General features: G+C 39.3%; 1 protein-coding gene and 1 long non-coding RNA gene across 4 annotated transcripts in view; both read right to left on the reverse strand.

Annotated features, from left to right (window-relative positions):
• oxr1a (oxidation resistance 1a) overlaps positions 1-1,582 on the reverse strand; it is a 40,915-nt gene extending 39,333 nt beyond the window's left edge. For 2 of the 3 annotated variants that reach the window (XM_061288229.1, XM_061288228.1), the window contains exon 1: positions 1,268-1,582. In XM_061288229.1, the coding sequence (XP_061144213.1) occupies positions 1,268-1,433 (166 nt within the window). In that variant the 5' untranslated portion in view covers positions 1,434-1,582. Of the gene's footprint in view, positions 1-1,263 lie in introns of all 3 variants that reach the window. The other variant, XM_061288230.1, reaches the window with a different exon arrangement.
• A 12,874-nt stretch (positions 1,583-14,456) lies between these two features.
• Positions 14,457-15,813, reverse strand: part of LOC133160518 (uncharacterized) — a 32,747-nt gene continuing 31,390 nt past the window's right edge. The window contains exon 3 of the long non-coding RNA XR_009715917.1: positions 14,457-14,647. This is a non-coding gene — a long non-coding RNA (uncharacterized LOC133160518). The remainder of the gene's footprint in view (positions 14,648-15,813) is intronic.

The raw sequence follows: 15,813 nt of genomic DNA on the forward strand, positions 1-15,813 counted from the left end.
TATGCAAAGCAAAAGCCATATATCAACATGATCCAGAAACGCTGTCTGACAAGCTTATCTGAGATGAGCTGACCCTTAACCGATTCGTTTTCAATTTTCAAGCGTGTTTTATGTATCTGTTGTGTGATTTTATATTGTAATACTAATGTGCTGTTTATAGCTGGTTGCGCCCCGCCCTAATGCGATTCCAGACAAACGTCTGTGAAATGTATACTGTACACCCAAGCATTTATTTTGATCTATTGAGACTGCATTTCATGAGGGGAGCGATTAGCATTAATGTCTTCATATCATGTAGTCTCTTCTCACTCACTGTTGTTGAATGCTTAATTACTCCTCTATCTTTAGTTATCAAGATAGTTCATAGAAGTCCATCTTATTTGGAAGCAACATCTTTTTCAGGGATGTCCAGCTACTTTAGCAAGACAATGCCAGGTCACATTCTGCATGCATTACAACATTGCGGCTTCATAGTAAACTAGTGTGATTACTATAGACCGCCCTGCCAGCAGCCCAGACCGGCTCCCATTGTGGGGCATGTTATTAAGCACAAAATACGACAAGAGAGGCTGCAGACTGTTGAGGAATTCAATTGTACATCAAGCAAGAACGGGAAAGAATTCCAAAGTATTGACAATAGTGCCCTGCTGCAGGATGCAAATGCTTGTTGATATAATGATAATAATAATAATAATAATGACAATAATAATGAAAAAACATGCCGCTTTTTTTTTTCAACATGCAGGTATCAAATTCAAATTGAGGGAATAGTTGATTTTTTTAAATTTTTTATTAGGTTAATATCTTGTCACTGTGGTGCATTCAACAGAATATAGATTGGGAAGGATTTTTTTACGTTTTTACCCAACACCCCAACTTCACTGGAAAGTTTCTTTGACAGTGACAGTTCGTCAGCTGGGCGTCAACATTGTTTACGACGTCACATGTCAGCAACGGTCTTTTAAGACGCGTCTCTTTTACCAAAGGGAAAAAACAGTGCAGTATAATTTTTAAATAGCGAGTGAGACTGCAGCAGTGTGTACAGTAACTTCCTTTAAAAACTTTGGCGAAATATATGTGGGCGGACGCAACTGTCAACAAGTTGTCATCTTGTCAACACGCACGAAACTTGAAGCGCAGATTAGCTCCGAACAATTATCATGCAAAAGACAAGTTGTAATAAAACACATTGTTCAAAGTTATTGGTGGTGGAGCAACATGAAAGTTTATCCAATGCGCAAAAACAAAAGCGTAGCGTCTCACCAACCCGTTTTGGAGTGAACGGTGCTGTAATTTAGCACTGTCGCAGTCAGTTGTGGGTCGTAACCAACGTTTTCCTCTTGGCCGAATCCAGACCACAGTCTTTGGGTAATCACGTCCCTGACAGCCCTTGCGCCGTTTCCCGTCACGGAGAGTATATAGCGGTAGTCCATAACTGCTGCAAAACTTTACTAGGAACTATTTGGGATTGTTGCAAACGTCGCGATCATGCACCGTTTGGATCAGAGCCCCAATGCTGATGTTCAAAGTTCCAGACAGTCCACACATTCCTAAACAGGAACTACATACGTCACACATGCGCACACTGACATACATGGAGATCGTGCAGCTATGCTACGCAGTGTTGCAAAAGGCTACGGAAAACATAAAGTACATACTGCAATGCACATTTCAATAAAATGCAGGTACAGTCAGTGCTTCTGTTGTTGTTGACACTTTTTTTTCCCAAAGACTGGGTTTTTGCCGTGATATAAAAAAAAAAAATCATTTTGCAAGAAAATATTGTTTTTAATTGCAATTAGTTTTTATGAGTCGTTTTTAAAAATCGTAGGCTTCAGCACGCCCGCGACCTTCTTGAGGAAAATACGGGTCAGAAAATGAATGCATGGATGGATTTTAAAAAATCCAATTCAGAAAATTACGACTAAAGTTTGATCACTAGTGATCCAAATATTATTCCTCCAGGAAGTGAACAAAAAGGGACACTTTACTTTACACAAACGCATTCATTCATTCATTCATTCATTCATTCATTCATTCATGTCATCAAAGATAAGAGATGGCTGTTAATAATTGAAAAAGTAAGATTTAGAGTTGAGTCAAGAAGTTTAATATTTAATGTGCCCCATCTGCTGGAGACAGTGAGTATTGAAGGCCTACAAGTTATTTTCAGATCAAATTGAAAAATTGAAAGGATACAACTCACATCTACCTTTTCCCCTATGCAATATAACCCCACTGCAAATGTAACGGTACATTCTCATTTGAATACATGTATTTAAAAAAAATGATAGGCACATCATTTACAGCTGTTTCCTACCCAATATTATTTAGTACTAAATAACCTAAATTAAAAAAATCCAACCAATGCTTTTCACAGATCAGAAAAACTGATGGCTGTTTAACTCTGTCTGGTTTACATCACAATATAATATCACTGATAACATCAGCAAAAAGCTCATACTGTGGTGACAGACCATCTAACCGTGACAAATCAATGTCAGAAGGTCCATGGGTCACATACAACATACACAAACCACAAATGTCAATAGATCAATGCAGCTAAAAGCCTTGTGCGCCAATATCAAGCATCATCTCTTTGAAGAGAGTGCTGCACATGAATGATTTAACCACACGCACAGCACACCACTACTATTTATATCATACTTTTGGGGGGCATCTTTAACTTACCGTGGACATTACTACACCCATTTACCTCCTTTCATTAAATAAAAAAAATAAAAAGTATTCTAATCCTCCTCAAGCAACATACAAATCACTACACAGTGATTTGTCATACATGGATGGGCAATACTAAGATTTGAATCATTTTGGTGGAAAAACTATAGATGTGTTAAATCACATTAAATTGCAGTAACATGATTTCATCTCACCCTGTGTTTCTCTCTGACCTTACACTGGGACAGTGTAATCAGACTGTTGTCACACTGGCCCAGTGCCATCCCACAGAACTTTGGAGCTGCCTAATATATTGTGTTGCTGTACTGCTGCCCAGAGTGCTCATCAAATCATCCGTAACGGCTACAAAGGGAATGGGATCCCTCTCTCCTTTTCAAATATAGATTTCTTGTGGTGACAAAGACTTTGAAGCCAATTCAAAATGGTATCTTTAACTTTATCATAAACTGATTACCTGCTTTATTGAGTTATGATTCATTGATTTCAGGCAAATAAATATCAAGGAGTTGATAAAATCTCTGATAAATGGCACCAATGTTACAAAAATAGTTGTAATGTTATGAGATTTTTGGTGTCGTAATTCCCTGATAAATGCTGAACATTACAGGACAATCAGTCGCTAATTAAGTATGATCATTAAATATTTTCTAGTAATATATATATTTTTTACTCATAATAATGACTCATGCAGTATTACAATGTACACTTCCTTTTATTGTGGCATTTCTAACATGAAAGCGCAACATCGAAAAATACTTTGAATCACTTCAAAGTGTTGAGATGTTGCTGTACAAATATCCATATTGAACCAAGTGTCACAGCTGCCAGCAATAGCCTAGAGGGGGTCTTGTTTGCGATGCTTTGTCATCAACTAGGAGTGCAGCACTGGGAAATAAATGTTTATCTCAGCAGTTCCCAAATTGAGAGCAAGGTAGGCTGCATCTTAATCCTGACAAAAGGAACATCTTTCTCACGGAACAAACATACAGTAGGTGCCACGGGAGACTTTACTTTCCACTGGTAGCAGTAAAGATCAGTGGTTAGGTAAATTAAGATGAACACAGTAGTATTTTAGTCTTTAGAAATCCCCTAAAAGGGAACTTTGTTCCATCTGATGAAAAGAGATGCTTTCTCAGATGTGAGAGATCTCACGTGGCATTTTTTCTTTTAACTGGAGTGTAACCACAGATAAGTGCTCTGTGTTTCACAAGCGTTCTGCTCAGTTATCCTGCGGCCTAAACAAGAGCCATTAACAAGATGATGACCAATGAAGACATTAAGGTGGCACTAGAAGCAGGCTAAGACATCCGGACATCTCGCCCATCATCTTTCATAGACCCTTTTCAGGGATGTGAGGGTTCATCTCAAAAGCTGTCAGCGCTACAGCAGCTGAGCATGTTTTTCCACTTTAACAGCAGGACACAAATATTCATGAATGGAAGAAAAAAAAAATGTCGTGTGCTTCTTGTGACAATGATTCACCACATCATCTGGGGGAATAATTATTCAACAGTGTGGTTATATAAGTGTAACTGGTGTCACTGAAGTGACAGCCGGAAATGTTTGTCAAGTCTCCTAATTTTGAATGATGTCTTCAAATGTCGCAAAAAAAATACATTTGACACCAACATTCTCCATCTAGTCTGATGGGTGGTGCTGAGAAAAAAAAGAAAAGATTTGCCACTATAAATGGTAAATGTTCCGTCAATGCAAATCATTTTGCAGATTTATTCATTTTAAATAAATAAATAAATAAATAAATGACACCATAACAAAGAGGTAGAAAGAGCAAATTGAGACTCAGTGAATCGACTGAATAAGAAAAATAAGTTCAACATTTCCTTCAGCTAACCAACAAGAGTGGAAACCAGCCTCTTGCATCATGTGCTCATGTTAAGAAGCAGCAGAGAACAAGAAAGCGATGGCTGACGACTTGTGCCATCAGGTCTGACAATGACCAGCTTTTGCAACAATTCAATCCACTGCTGTTGCCCCGGTTTCCCTCTTAGGATCGGTCTGCAGAGCGGCCGGTGGTGATCGATGAGTGGTGGCGCACAAGCAAGCTATCTTTCACTTCACCACCACTTCCACAGCCCCCGCTCATGGTCATTTATCCTCTGTGGTTGTCTGTGCTGTCTGAGGCCACCTCGACGAATGATGACCACTGTCTTTGGACGAGGAACACATCGATAGGCAGACCACCCACCACCACCTTTCTTCCTTTTGCTTTCTTTTTGTGCACATCTCACATGTCTCCATAGCATTTACACTGTTTATCAATTCAGCTGAACATGCAGAGAGAAGATATTCTATATAAAGTATAATGGAATATATTAAGTCTGGTGGCCAGTGTGTTGTATGTGCAATGTTTAATACACACATTAGGCCTTGGCCATAGCTCCATATGTGCGGTATATTGATATAATAAAACACAGCCTTACGCTAAAGGCTTGACAATAACCCTGACAAAAGAGTGGCCATTTAACAAAGGCAAAGACACAAAATAAATGCTCTATTATGTCAGCGCCCACTTTGTTATCTCTCTTGAACTCTTGGGACAGAGTTAATTGCCTTCTTTTGCACCCGGACAGGGCCATATATTTCATTATTAGCCGAAAAAGCCTCCCATGAATCGCTAAGCTACAAGAAGAGCACAAAAGTACATTGACTGTGCAACATAAGCCTCCTCACCCTGCGGTCTCCCCCAAAGGCAATACAATCCGAGTGCACTGTGGAATCAGAGGAAATTATAGGCAAACAGACAGGTGGCAAGAGGTTCTGCACTCTCTTTGTCTGTTGTAAAACTGTCCTCACTCTGGACACTCCTCATCCATCACCTGATATCGTCCGCTCCACAAGTACACTAAATTGGATAATGAATCCAACCCCCCCCGGAGACAGTAGTAAATGGATAATTTGTTGGTTAAATCATTAGCTTGGGACATATTACATCATCTAAGGTGTTAAAGGGCGCTGCACTTAACAGGATGCATCCTTTCAAGAGTGTGCAGGGTGGGCCTATTATCTGGAATCCAAAATTTTAAATGTAAATTTTCTATTCTAATTAAACAATTAATTAAAGAAAGGGGGGGGGATTAATCAATAAACACATAAATAAACAATAAACACTAGTCTTTAAAACAAAATTAAAACAAGGCTGATCAGCGGGAATGAGACAGCCAAATGTGAATGTTTGAAAAATTATTTTGGTACTATTTTTATGAGTTTTAAGGTTTTGAGTGCATAGTGCATGTGACTATTAAGATCGAACAGTAGAACCTTATCTTAATGCTAAGTCTTTCCAGAAGGAGCGTTGAGAAGTGAAACCGTTGCGTTCCAAAGCATTTTCCCCATTAGAAATAACTGAAAGGCAATAATCTGTTCTCGGCCTGCAAGTTTTTACCCTAACGTTACCTTTTTTATACCACAATTGCAGAGCGAAAATGCGATGCAATATAAATTCAAAAAGATACACATCATTAAAACAGTCAATTTAAGATCTACATAACTTGGCATTCATTTTGCGCTGAATTTATTACCAAGATGGAGAGGAGGTGCGGGGGGGTGAGGATCATTGTTTGAAAGGGGAATCTCTTTCCAGAACAAAAATCCGGTGGTTGCATTTTGTCAGTGTTTTCCTTTCTTTGTTTTTTCCACTGAGACCTGGCCGGTAACCCCTCGTAAGCCTCCTAGCAACACTGGCAGTTTTTATTGCCTCTCTATCCCTCAAAAATGAATTTATGGTCAATCTCGGCACTTGAATTTCAATGCCAAGTTCATAACGCGCTTTCTTGAGACCCATGTACAGTGGTCTACAACCCGCCAATCAACGCCAACCAACGGTGACTACAACAGGTGGAACGAACTCTATTGCAAGTCAGGTTGGTTTCCGAAGCTATGCCCGAGAACAGGGACAAAAATTTCCTGACATTCTATGTAGAAATTCGAAGATGTTGACTTGCGAGGCGGTTGACTTTCAGGATTCCACTGTACTTGCTAACATTTAATCTGAAAGCTATTAGAATGCGGGTAATCAACATCTTGCTAAATGTCATTAGATACTCTTGTTGCTTAATGAAACTCATTAACAGAGGTAGACTGACAACTCAAAGGACATTTTTGTTTTCTTTAATTAGATGTCGAAATTACACAAGAATCCTCGCTGAAAAATACAGCTTTTTAGCAGTCCCAACATAAGGAGAACATTATCATATCACCCTGTACTTTCCAAGGGTCCGAGATGGTCAGAAGTTGTCAAAACATGCACGGACCAATTAAAAGTGGCATTATGAAGCCCACGGCCAACACACAGCCTGCCATCGCCATGTCGGCCTGATACACAAGTCCCCAAATACAAACTGTCAGGAACTTGAGGGCAGCGGTCACGACCTTACGTTCAGCATGCATCAGTGTTGTGGATTGTCTCTGTACCTCCCCCTTCAAACTTTCTAATGTGAAATGCGGAGGTTGTTTATTCATGCCTATTTATTCCCATACAGCCGTACATCTATCCAACTCGGTGCTTACAGATTCGACCAAGAGGGAATCGTTCAAATCTGATGAATGTTTCTTTGGCCATTACGCTTCTTTGTCACAGTTTTCCGGAGCTTCGCCATCCAGTGAATGTCCAAAGCAATGACCCGTATGAGAAGACAGCGTACCGCTCTGGTCGGCTAAATCCAGTCCTCCAGCTACTCTTCCTCTTGGATAAACCAATGCATAGCAAATGTGGCCCTGAAGCATGTGCAATAAGCAGCTTTGGACATTCTAATAAAGTGGGGCCTGGAAACGAATGAGGAACGAACCAAACAAGGCACAAGATGCTTGTGAATAGGTACTAAGTGAGGTCTGTTTGAAGCACGACTCAACCCCAGTTTAGTCCCTTGAACTCCTGAAGGTCCTTGCACAAAAATATGCATTTACTTAAAGGGCACGGTTCTCTTCATAATCTCTTTCGAAAGTCACGTCATCTGTTATTCCTCCCAATTATCAGCAACAATTCAAATGTTGTCTGCACAAAAATTAAACAGCAGATCAGCAGATGAGGCGAGTATGTTTTGTCTCATCTGTTTGTTTACATAAAGTTGTTTACAAAGTTATGTTCCATTATTAGCCATACTGCAGGAAGTTAGTATGCTACCGTTGTGACCATGTCTCCTATTATTATTATTATTATTGCTGTCAAATCCTGAATTTGATAAAAATCTCACCTTGGTCTTTCTCAACTGGTACTAAATAGAGTAGATTTAAATAGTACAAAGTAATCCATCCGTCCGTCCATCCATTCTCTTAACAGGCAAACGCAAGCCCACAGCTGACTTTGGGCAAGGGGCTGAGTTCATCCTTATCATTCGCCATATCAATAATAAAATAATCAAATATATAGTGAACCTCTGACAAGTGCTGCTTGGATCAGAGTGACTTATTTTACTGTGAAGTTTTGCTTGAACTCTGCAATTTTTGGAATAACAGTTGATCAGAATAGAAAGGTCAAGCTACAATAATGTATTTATCTCGATAAAATAACCCCAATGTGCATTTGTAGCTAAATTTAAAATAAACACGTTTGCCTTAAGTGCTAGCAAAACCAGCCTGAAGAACCCGTACATTCAAGAGATTAAGGGAAACAAATATCAACAGTTATATGAAGTGGCAGAGCTTGTTTTCTTTCGACTGCAAAATGAATCAATACCAGGGTTGGACCTGGCGTTTGATTGTGGAAAACTGCTTACTCTTCATTTGAGGTATATGTAATCAGTCCTCGGCAGAGGATAGCGGGAGCCCTTTTTCAAACTAAGTGGCGAAACGGTGAGATTACTAGCTGTGTGGCATTTATAAATTGAACCCATCAAGAAGAGGGTCACCAAGAGACCCCCCGCGTACATAATTATACCAGCAGACAAACATATTGTGTACGGAGCTTTCTTTTACTGTAGCGCTGCAGTAAATCCAGTTGCAGGATTATTTCCTTATATTTTTTGTTGTTATTTTTGCATAAAAGCAGAATGAACTTTGCTGCACGTCTTGGTGTCCTTGTTGTGGGTACTTCTAGGGATTTAGATCAACAGAAAATGTGATATATGACAGTTTGTGGGGTGTTTTTTTTTGGGGGGGGGGGGGGGAGATAAAAATCAGCATTTAACCTTGGAACAGATGAATGTCGAGCATTTTTACAAGCTGGCTCCCTTTTGGAAGCATGAAGGTTACAAGAGATGCTTAAAAGCCCAGAATTGATTTAAGGGCTACACGGATCATCTCCAAAGACATTTACAAATGACAAATGTCAGGCAAATATCTGAAGGACATGTGTGGCAGCAGAGGCATCATAGAGATGATCGTGACATTGAAGAAGTCTGAGGATAAATGTTCCTTTTTATTTCTTGTCTGTCTGCCCATCTTAAATCATGACCTTGCTGCTGATATAATGAATGTAAATACCCATTTGAGCAGTCAGTTACAATAACAAACCTTTTGAAAGTTCATACAAACTAATGTTCATCCAAATTCCCTCATATGGAAGCTGCAGTTGATTTGTCTTGTCCTTCTCTGAGGCAGAAACATGAGCAGCAAAAATCCATCAGCGAACCTCTGAGGTGTTGTAATACAGTGAACCATTTCTAAAGAGCCTGTTTATGTGCATTGCCTATTTACTCCGAACTTTAGAAAGCTACTTCAATGAATTTAACCTTGGTTTGGACAACAACATCAAAAGTACTGAGAGAATTATAACAGAAGTGAACATACAATAGAAAACAAAGGTGACATTTTCTGCCTGTAACCAAGTGCTATGGGATAAAGCTGCTCTTCTCCGATGTGGGAATAACTTAAGCATACTATTAACCTTTACGGAAAAGGTTTTCAAGTAGGCTATCATGTTCCGGGGGAGTGTATGTTTGCTCACCAGGTCACAACAGCGGGTACATACGAGTTCCGATATGTGAGGGTTTGAGGTTATACACTGTACTAGTTAGGTAGTTAGTTAGTTAGTTAGTTAGTTAGAAGGCATGCTCATTAACACTGTGTTTTTCATCTCAATATTTTATATTTATGGCTTAACAATGTTTTCAAGGAAATATTTACTCAAATTATGACATAACATGGACATTACAAGGCATCATGGGACTACAATTGATTGTCTTTCGTCTGTTTGATTTATATTTATGGCCTAGAAATGTTTGTACAAATAGATATTGTAATTATGACTTTACTACTGCATTTGCGTAGGTTTTCAATACACTACGGTACAGCTGGACTTTAAATTCAGGTCATGTCATAGCTGCAGAAATGGAACGCCGGCATGAATCAAGGATAACCTGTACCGGAATATTTAAATTAGCTTTTTGTCGGATTACAGACGTAATTCTTTCTCTTACTCCTTCCCTAGCTGCTTGGAACAGTGAAAATGGAAAATCTCCTTCAAACACATAAATGGGAAGAATGGAGAAATATAGAAGACAAAGAATAGCGTAGGCCTAAAAAGGTTGGAAGATGCCGAGGTATAAAAGGATAAGAGAAAAAGCCTTTCATTGGATCACATTGCGAAGCTAAGCTGTTTTGTGGGGCAACGTGACCGGCCTTAGCACCAAGGCAAGAGAGCTCAGGCTTATCTCTGTGCACACAAGCAGTTCTGCTGGCAAAAAGCACTGTGGCATGGCTGAGGCTGCTGCTGCTAACAGAGAAGCACATATAGCACTCACTCTACTCCTCCCTTGTGCTCATTAAGTCAATGAGGAGGAGCATGCTACGGGATGATGCCGATCGACTGCATACTGTAGGGGAAATTCAAAGTCAAGCAGGATTGGCAGAGAGCGACCGGCCATGATGCCATCTATGACTGCATCCCACATGGTGGTTAGTAAAAGCAAGGGCGTGTTAAATTAAATATTTCCTTTTGACTGGGTATAAAGTTCAGCTCAAATACCCACAGAGTGCCTGTCAACCAAAATAGGGCCCTCTGAAAAGTCACAGCAGCACTGCAATGAAACTGTGTTTTACACTCAGATACAAAAACACTAAACTAACTTTTGGATAATAAGTCCAAAAAAGAGAGTTTCAGTTTTAAATACAGTGTATCTTCTTATTTCATTTCATTGCATTCTTGTATTTTTTTTTGTTTTTTCAGTGTCTTGCCCAAGGACACTTCAACAGCAGACAGTCACAGTCACTTCTCACCTTCATCTTTGCTTAACTCCCTTTGTCAAACTCTTTTAGGAGAACATGTGAGTAAAGTAAAAAAGTAATGAGCAAATCAAGAAAAATGAGAAAGTGTTGACACGCTGGAATAAGGGTTACTGATGGGGGCTGACTGCTTAGAACGCAGTCAAATGCACACCATATTTAAAGCCTATTTATTTTGGTCAGACTCAGTATCATATGGGCCTTAAGGCATTTGACCTTTGATCTACTAAAGACTTGCTGTTTCTTTCCAATGCGTCAATGTGACGTGCAAATAACTGACACCTCTGGCTACTATCCTGATGTGTAAACACAAGTGAAGCACCATCTGAGACACAAACAACCCAAGCAGGACAAAAAAAGAACATGGTGTCTCGCCTGCAGTGTTGGCCATAACCGTCAAACATCCCACTGATTAGTTTCTCATGTCAATTTTATCTCAACAACTAGTCCTGCCATGTGCTCCACACTCAAACTACTATCGGAAGTCAAGGCAACAGAATAGCAAATTAACATCGACCCTGACAAAGCCATTGATGTATTGAAAAGCTGTTGATTTAATTCCGACCTATAAGTCCTTCTCATGAAATTGCATATCAAGCACACTTTGATGGGAGCCCTCAGCAAGTTAGTGTATTGCTCCCCCAGCACAGACACCTCCCATCTTCGACCCTGCAGTGAAAATTCAATGAATAACTAACAGGGGAGTAATCAGTCGCACAACTGCCATAGAACCACCCCTCCTGACGAGTGAGGGTAAGGCGCGCTCGTGTCTTTTTTATTAGCATTTGCTCTGTCAGGTGTTATAGAGAAACAATGCTGAGTATGCATAGTCAGCCACTTATTGCTTGAATCAGTTTAGACTAATGCAATACACTGGCCTTTTAAAAGGTCATTATTCATGCAAATGTTTTTAATCTGTATTTATTAGGGACGGATGAATACCGATATCAGTTATTCTGCTGAAACCGGGCTTATTTCAATGGGTTTCGTAAAGGATGCCGATACATGCTACTGATACTTAACTATTTTAGGGTTGTTGCCATGAAACGCTATCAAGCGGAACAATCTTTGACACATTCAATCTAAACTGTTTTGGTACGAGGCAGATAATAACAAACATCAGACTCGGTGAGATGGAGAGATGTTTATCTGCAGTTTGGTGTTTCAATAGTGAGTCTCGGTCATTGAGTTCAAGGATGTATATAATAATGTGAATGTCAGCTGGGGCACTGAAACATATAGGCTGTTAGACGCTAGGAATCGGGGGAAAACATCAATATACCCTTCTGGGAGGTAAAGGGAGATTCCTGGAAATCTTAGCTTCTTGATTTCTGCTGTGCATGTATCTTTTTCTGGAAAAACCGCTGCAGATCCAGTCTGTTCACTCATATGGCGTGTCAAAGGATCAGTCCTGACATGGCAGCAATCAATTAGGATAGTTTGGTTTATATTTAAAAATCAGTATTGTAATTTCATTGCTTGTAATGTAGCATGTGTTATTAATCTACCATAGGAATAATTTTGCAGAATAAGCCTGGAAGTAGAACTTGTCTGGTTTGGGGTGGGGCTGCAACAAAATGCCACAGAGCTCCTCTTGCTATTTAAAATATAGACAGGGGTCAGCCAGAAATCAATTGTTCATAATATGCTACGGATACTATATTATAGTATATGTATATATATACGTATATATATACTATATTCCTCTCGGCAGTGCACACAAGCCAGGCCTTGAACTCAGTGAGTTTTATCCAGGTCAACATTGGCCATACCAAATGATTAACTGCCATGAGTCATGCTTTAGAAAAGCTTGTACAATTTGCGCCTATGCAGTTAAATGCCGTAGAGAGGAGGAAAAAAAATGGCCACATTTCATTTAATGGCTGAATTACCGTACTATTACTACCCTGATCTTTTCTCTCTCTCTTTCCAAACTGCCTGTATATGCTATTGAGCAGATAATGGATGATCAGAGAAGGTAAAAATGTCAACAGTGTGCCCATTACCTCATCTTTATCCTGCAGTTTTCTTCCACTGATTATTGCCAACCGGAATGATAACTATGAAGGCAGATCAATCGGCCAGTACAACAGAGCCTTGCAGAGGCACTGGCATCGATACATGATGACTTTGTATGTAGTGAGCTTATAGGAGTGAGACATCAGCACTTTCTTGAGGCCTTCTCTCGCTCTCTTCTCACCCTTGAGCTATGATCACACACGGTCCTTTGGAAATCCTGACCTTGAAATTATAAGAGGTGTATTTATATGGCTCACTGTCTGAGCAAGGACATGCAACACAATCTAAATTTATGATCTAGTCACTGGAAGCTGAGCTTTGGGTAAGGACAAAACATAGTATTCACAGAACTTTTTAAACTTTCGGTAAGAAGATGAAATTGAATATGCAGTAATAAAAAACAAATCAGGATCCTGATATTTGGACTGTTCATGCAAATGAACTGTAAGCATAAAGAACAACATGGTGATATAGTCATTAGCCAGTCTGGTATGTTCTTTGCACGCTCGAATTGGTTTTCTCTGGCTTCGTCTTGAATTCCGACATGCATGTTGGAGAATCTAAATGGCCGATATAAAAGCAGTGCTTTGGTACCATAGTGGGGAACACTATACAGTATTTCCTCACCATTTGTGGGAAATTACCAACCAAATAAAAAATTTAATGCATTCTTATTGAAGTAATTTTACGTACAAATAATTGTCAAATAACTGTCTCTCAGTTGAGATGTGTCCGCAAATAATGGATAGGTTCCATCGCAACATTATGCAAAAAGATGAATTTACAAGGACTGAACAGTGAATAGGTGAGAAAAATTGTAAACATAGATTTATAGTATGGTAGGGGGGAAGCTCTTGCTTCCGGACTGATACTATTTTTTACGGCTCGACAAGTTTGAACAAATCAGTGGGATTATTATGCCACAGAAAGAAAACATATCCTACATTATACAATTATTAAATTCTTTGCTGCAGCAAATGTGACAGATTCAGAAATAATACGATCATCGTTATTATACAGCTGACAACATACCAAGCTGACCAGGCTGCTTGCATGGTGACATACACTAAGAGCCTAACAACAGCCTCCTGGGCACTCCAATTTATTTTCCATATGGAGCCATGCTGTTATGATTACGAGTGACGTGCAGAATAGGCATATACAGACAGGCCATTATGACGAGTGGTGTACCAAATATTCTACATTCATAATCTGCCTATATAAAAGAATAATTCTCAGAGTTAATTCATACCGTTAAAAAGGAATTAATCAATATTTATTATAGTGCATTTATTTTGCATTCGTGTAGATCTGCACTACATCACACTAAAATAAGATAACGTGAAAAAATCTAATTTTACAAAATTATTTTGTAAAGGCAGGTTTTCTTTTATTATTTTGTGAGGCAGATTTTTCTCTTAAATTGGAGCTCATATCGGATTGTGGAAATCATCACAACGCTGTGGCCGGTCATTTGGAAGGTTAGGGTTTCAGAGCGTCCATCACACTGGCAAAATCAGTCAATACAGAAGCTGACAAATTAAAATGCCTACCAATGGTATAGCCTCTCTTCAGTTCGCCACAACGTGGGCTGCGGCGCTGGGAATTAGTGGTGTTATTTTCCTGCACCGCGAGGACGGTGGTTGTCTTGGCAACAGGTGATGCAGCTCTGTTGAGGGGCGAGGCTGGCACCAGAGTTGGGGAGAAGCCTTGGCTGGCAATGTCCACTGATTGAGACTTCTTTTTCAGTCTGTAGTAAAAAGCAAACTACAGTAAATAAACAATGTCTCGATGGATATGTTGTTTCAATCACTTCAAGGTATTGAGAATAAAACCTTGGAGCAACCTACGCTAGTCCAAGGTAAAGCACTGAAAGCATATTTGCATATTGGGTTATTGATTTGATTGGTTTGTCACAGAAATTAGATCATGTATGCTATTTTTTTCCCCAGGTGCAGAGAGATCTATAGAAAGGATCAATAGGCTAATCGTGCACTTGCTGAGGTGAAATGTATTAGCCACATTGCTTGTACAACACAGATTCTCAACGGAAACACAGCAGGACATTACAAAGACAACAAAGTTAACACACATTAAAACACAACACGGCTAGAAATTGGGAGTCACTGTATTTTCTTGTTTAAAATACTCTGACTATCATTGGATAGCATGTTACAATGGAATGAGTTGTACTGAATTGACATATAAAATGTTTGTGCATAGTAAAGAAAATGAAATGAAAATAAATGCCCAAATGAATAATCTTGAACAGTTAAAAAGCAGGTATGTCGATTTCTTCGTCTATTACAAAATTAAAGTCAAAGAAATTCAAATGGCCACAGTTCCCCGCTAAAGAGGCGCAATTATGGCTAGTTAATGTTACCCTTAAGTGCTGTATTAATAATTTGGCACTGAAATTGTCTCTCTTTAACTATTTCAAAATGAAATAAACAGTTTTGATAAACTATGCATACTTACATTAAAGTTTAGCATGCAAGCCAACATTTGTGAGTGGGAAGTAGATAGATAAAATTACATTTAGGCTGTAAAGATAATATCCAATGAGGGACAACAAAGCTTAGATATCATTAGAGGCGGAAATTCATTAATTGCTGAGTTCTCACTGGTTAACATGGGTCAAGCCAAATCTGTCTAGGGCAACATTTCAAAGCCTGTTAAAAGAACGACACTACAGGCTCCTAGGTTTGGATTAAAGTACCTTTTCATAGTTCATTATACTAATAAGGTCACAAAGCACCTCTTTCAAAGTAAATGTGGTGCGTCCACGAAAAGGTTACACCGACAGAAGCCTTTACACCAGGCGCTTTGCAGGACAGAATGTTCTGAAAATTATCCAGCAAGAGGATTGTCAGTGGGTAAGATTGTAAGAGTGGTCAAGAATCTCATTTAAAATCC

This window comes from Syngnathus typhle, linkage group LG10 (assembly GCF_033458585.1).
Source record: "Syngnathus typhle isolate RoL2023-S1 ecotype Sweden linkage group LG10, RoL_Styp_1.0, whole genome shotgun sequence".
Classification (NCBI taxonomy): domain Eukaryota; kingdom Metazoa; phylum Chordata; class Actinopteri; order Syngnathiformes; family Syngnathidae; genus Syngnathus; species Syngnathus typhle.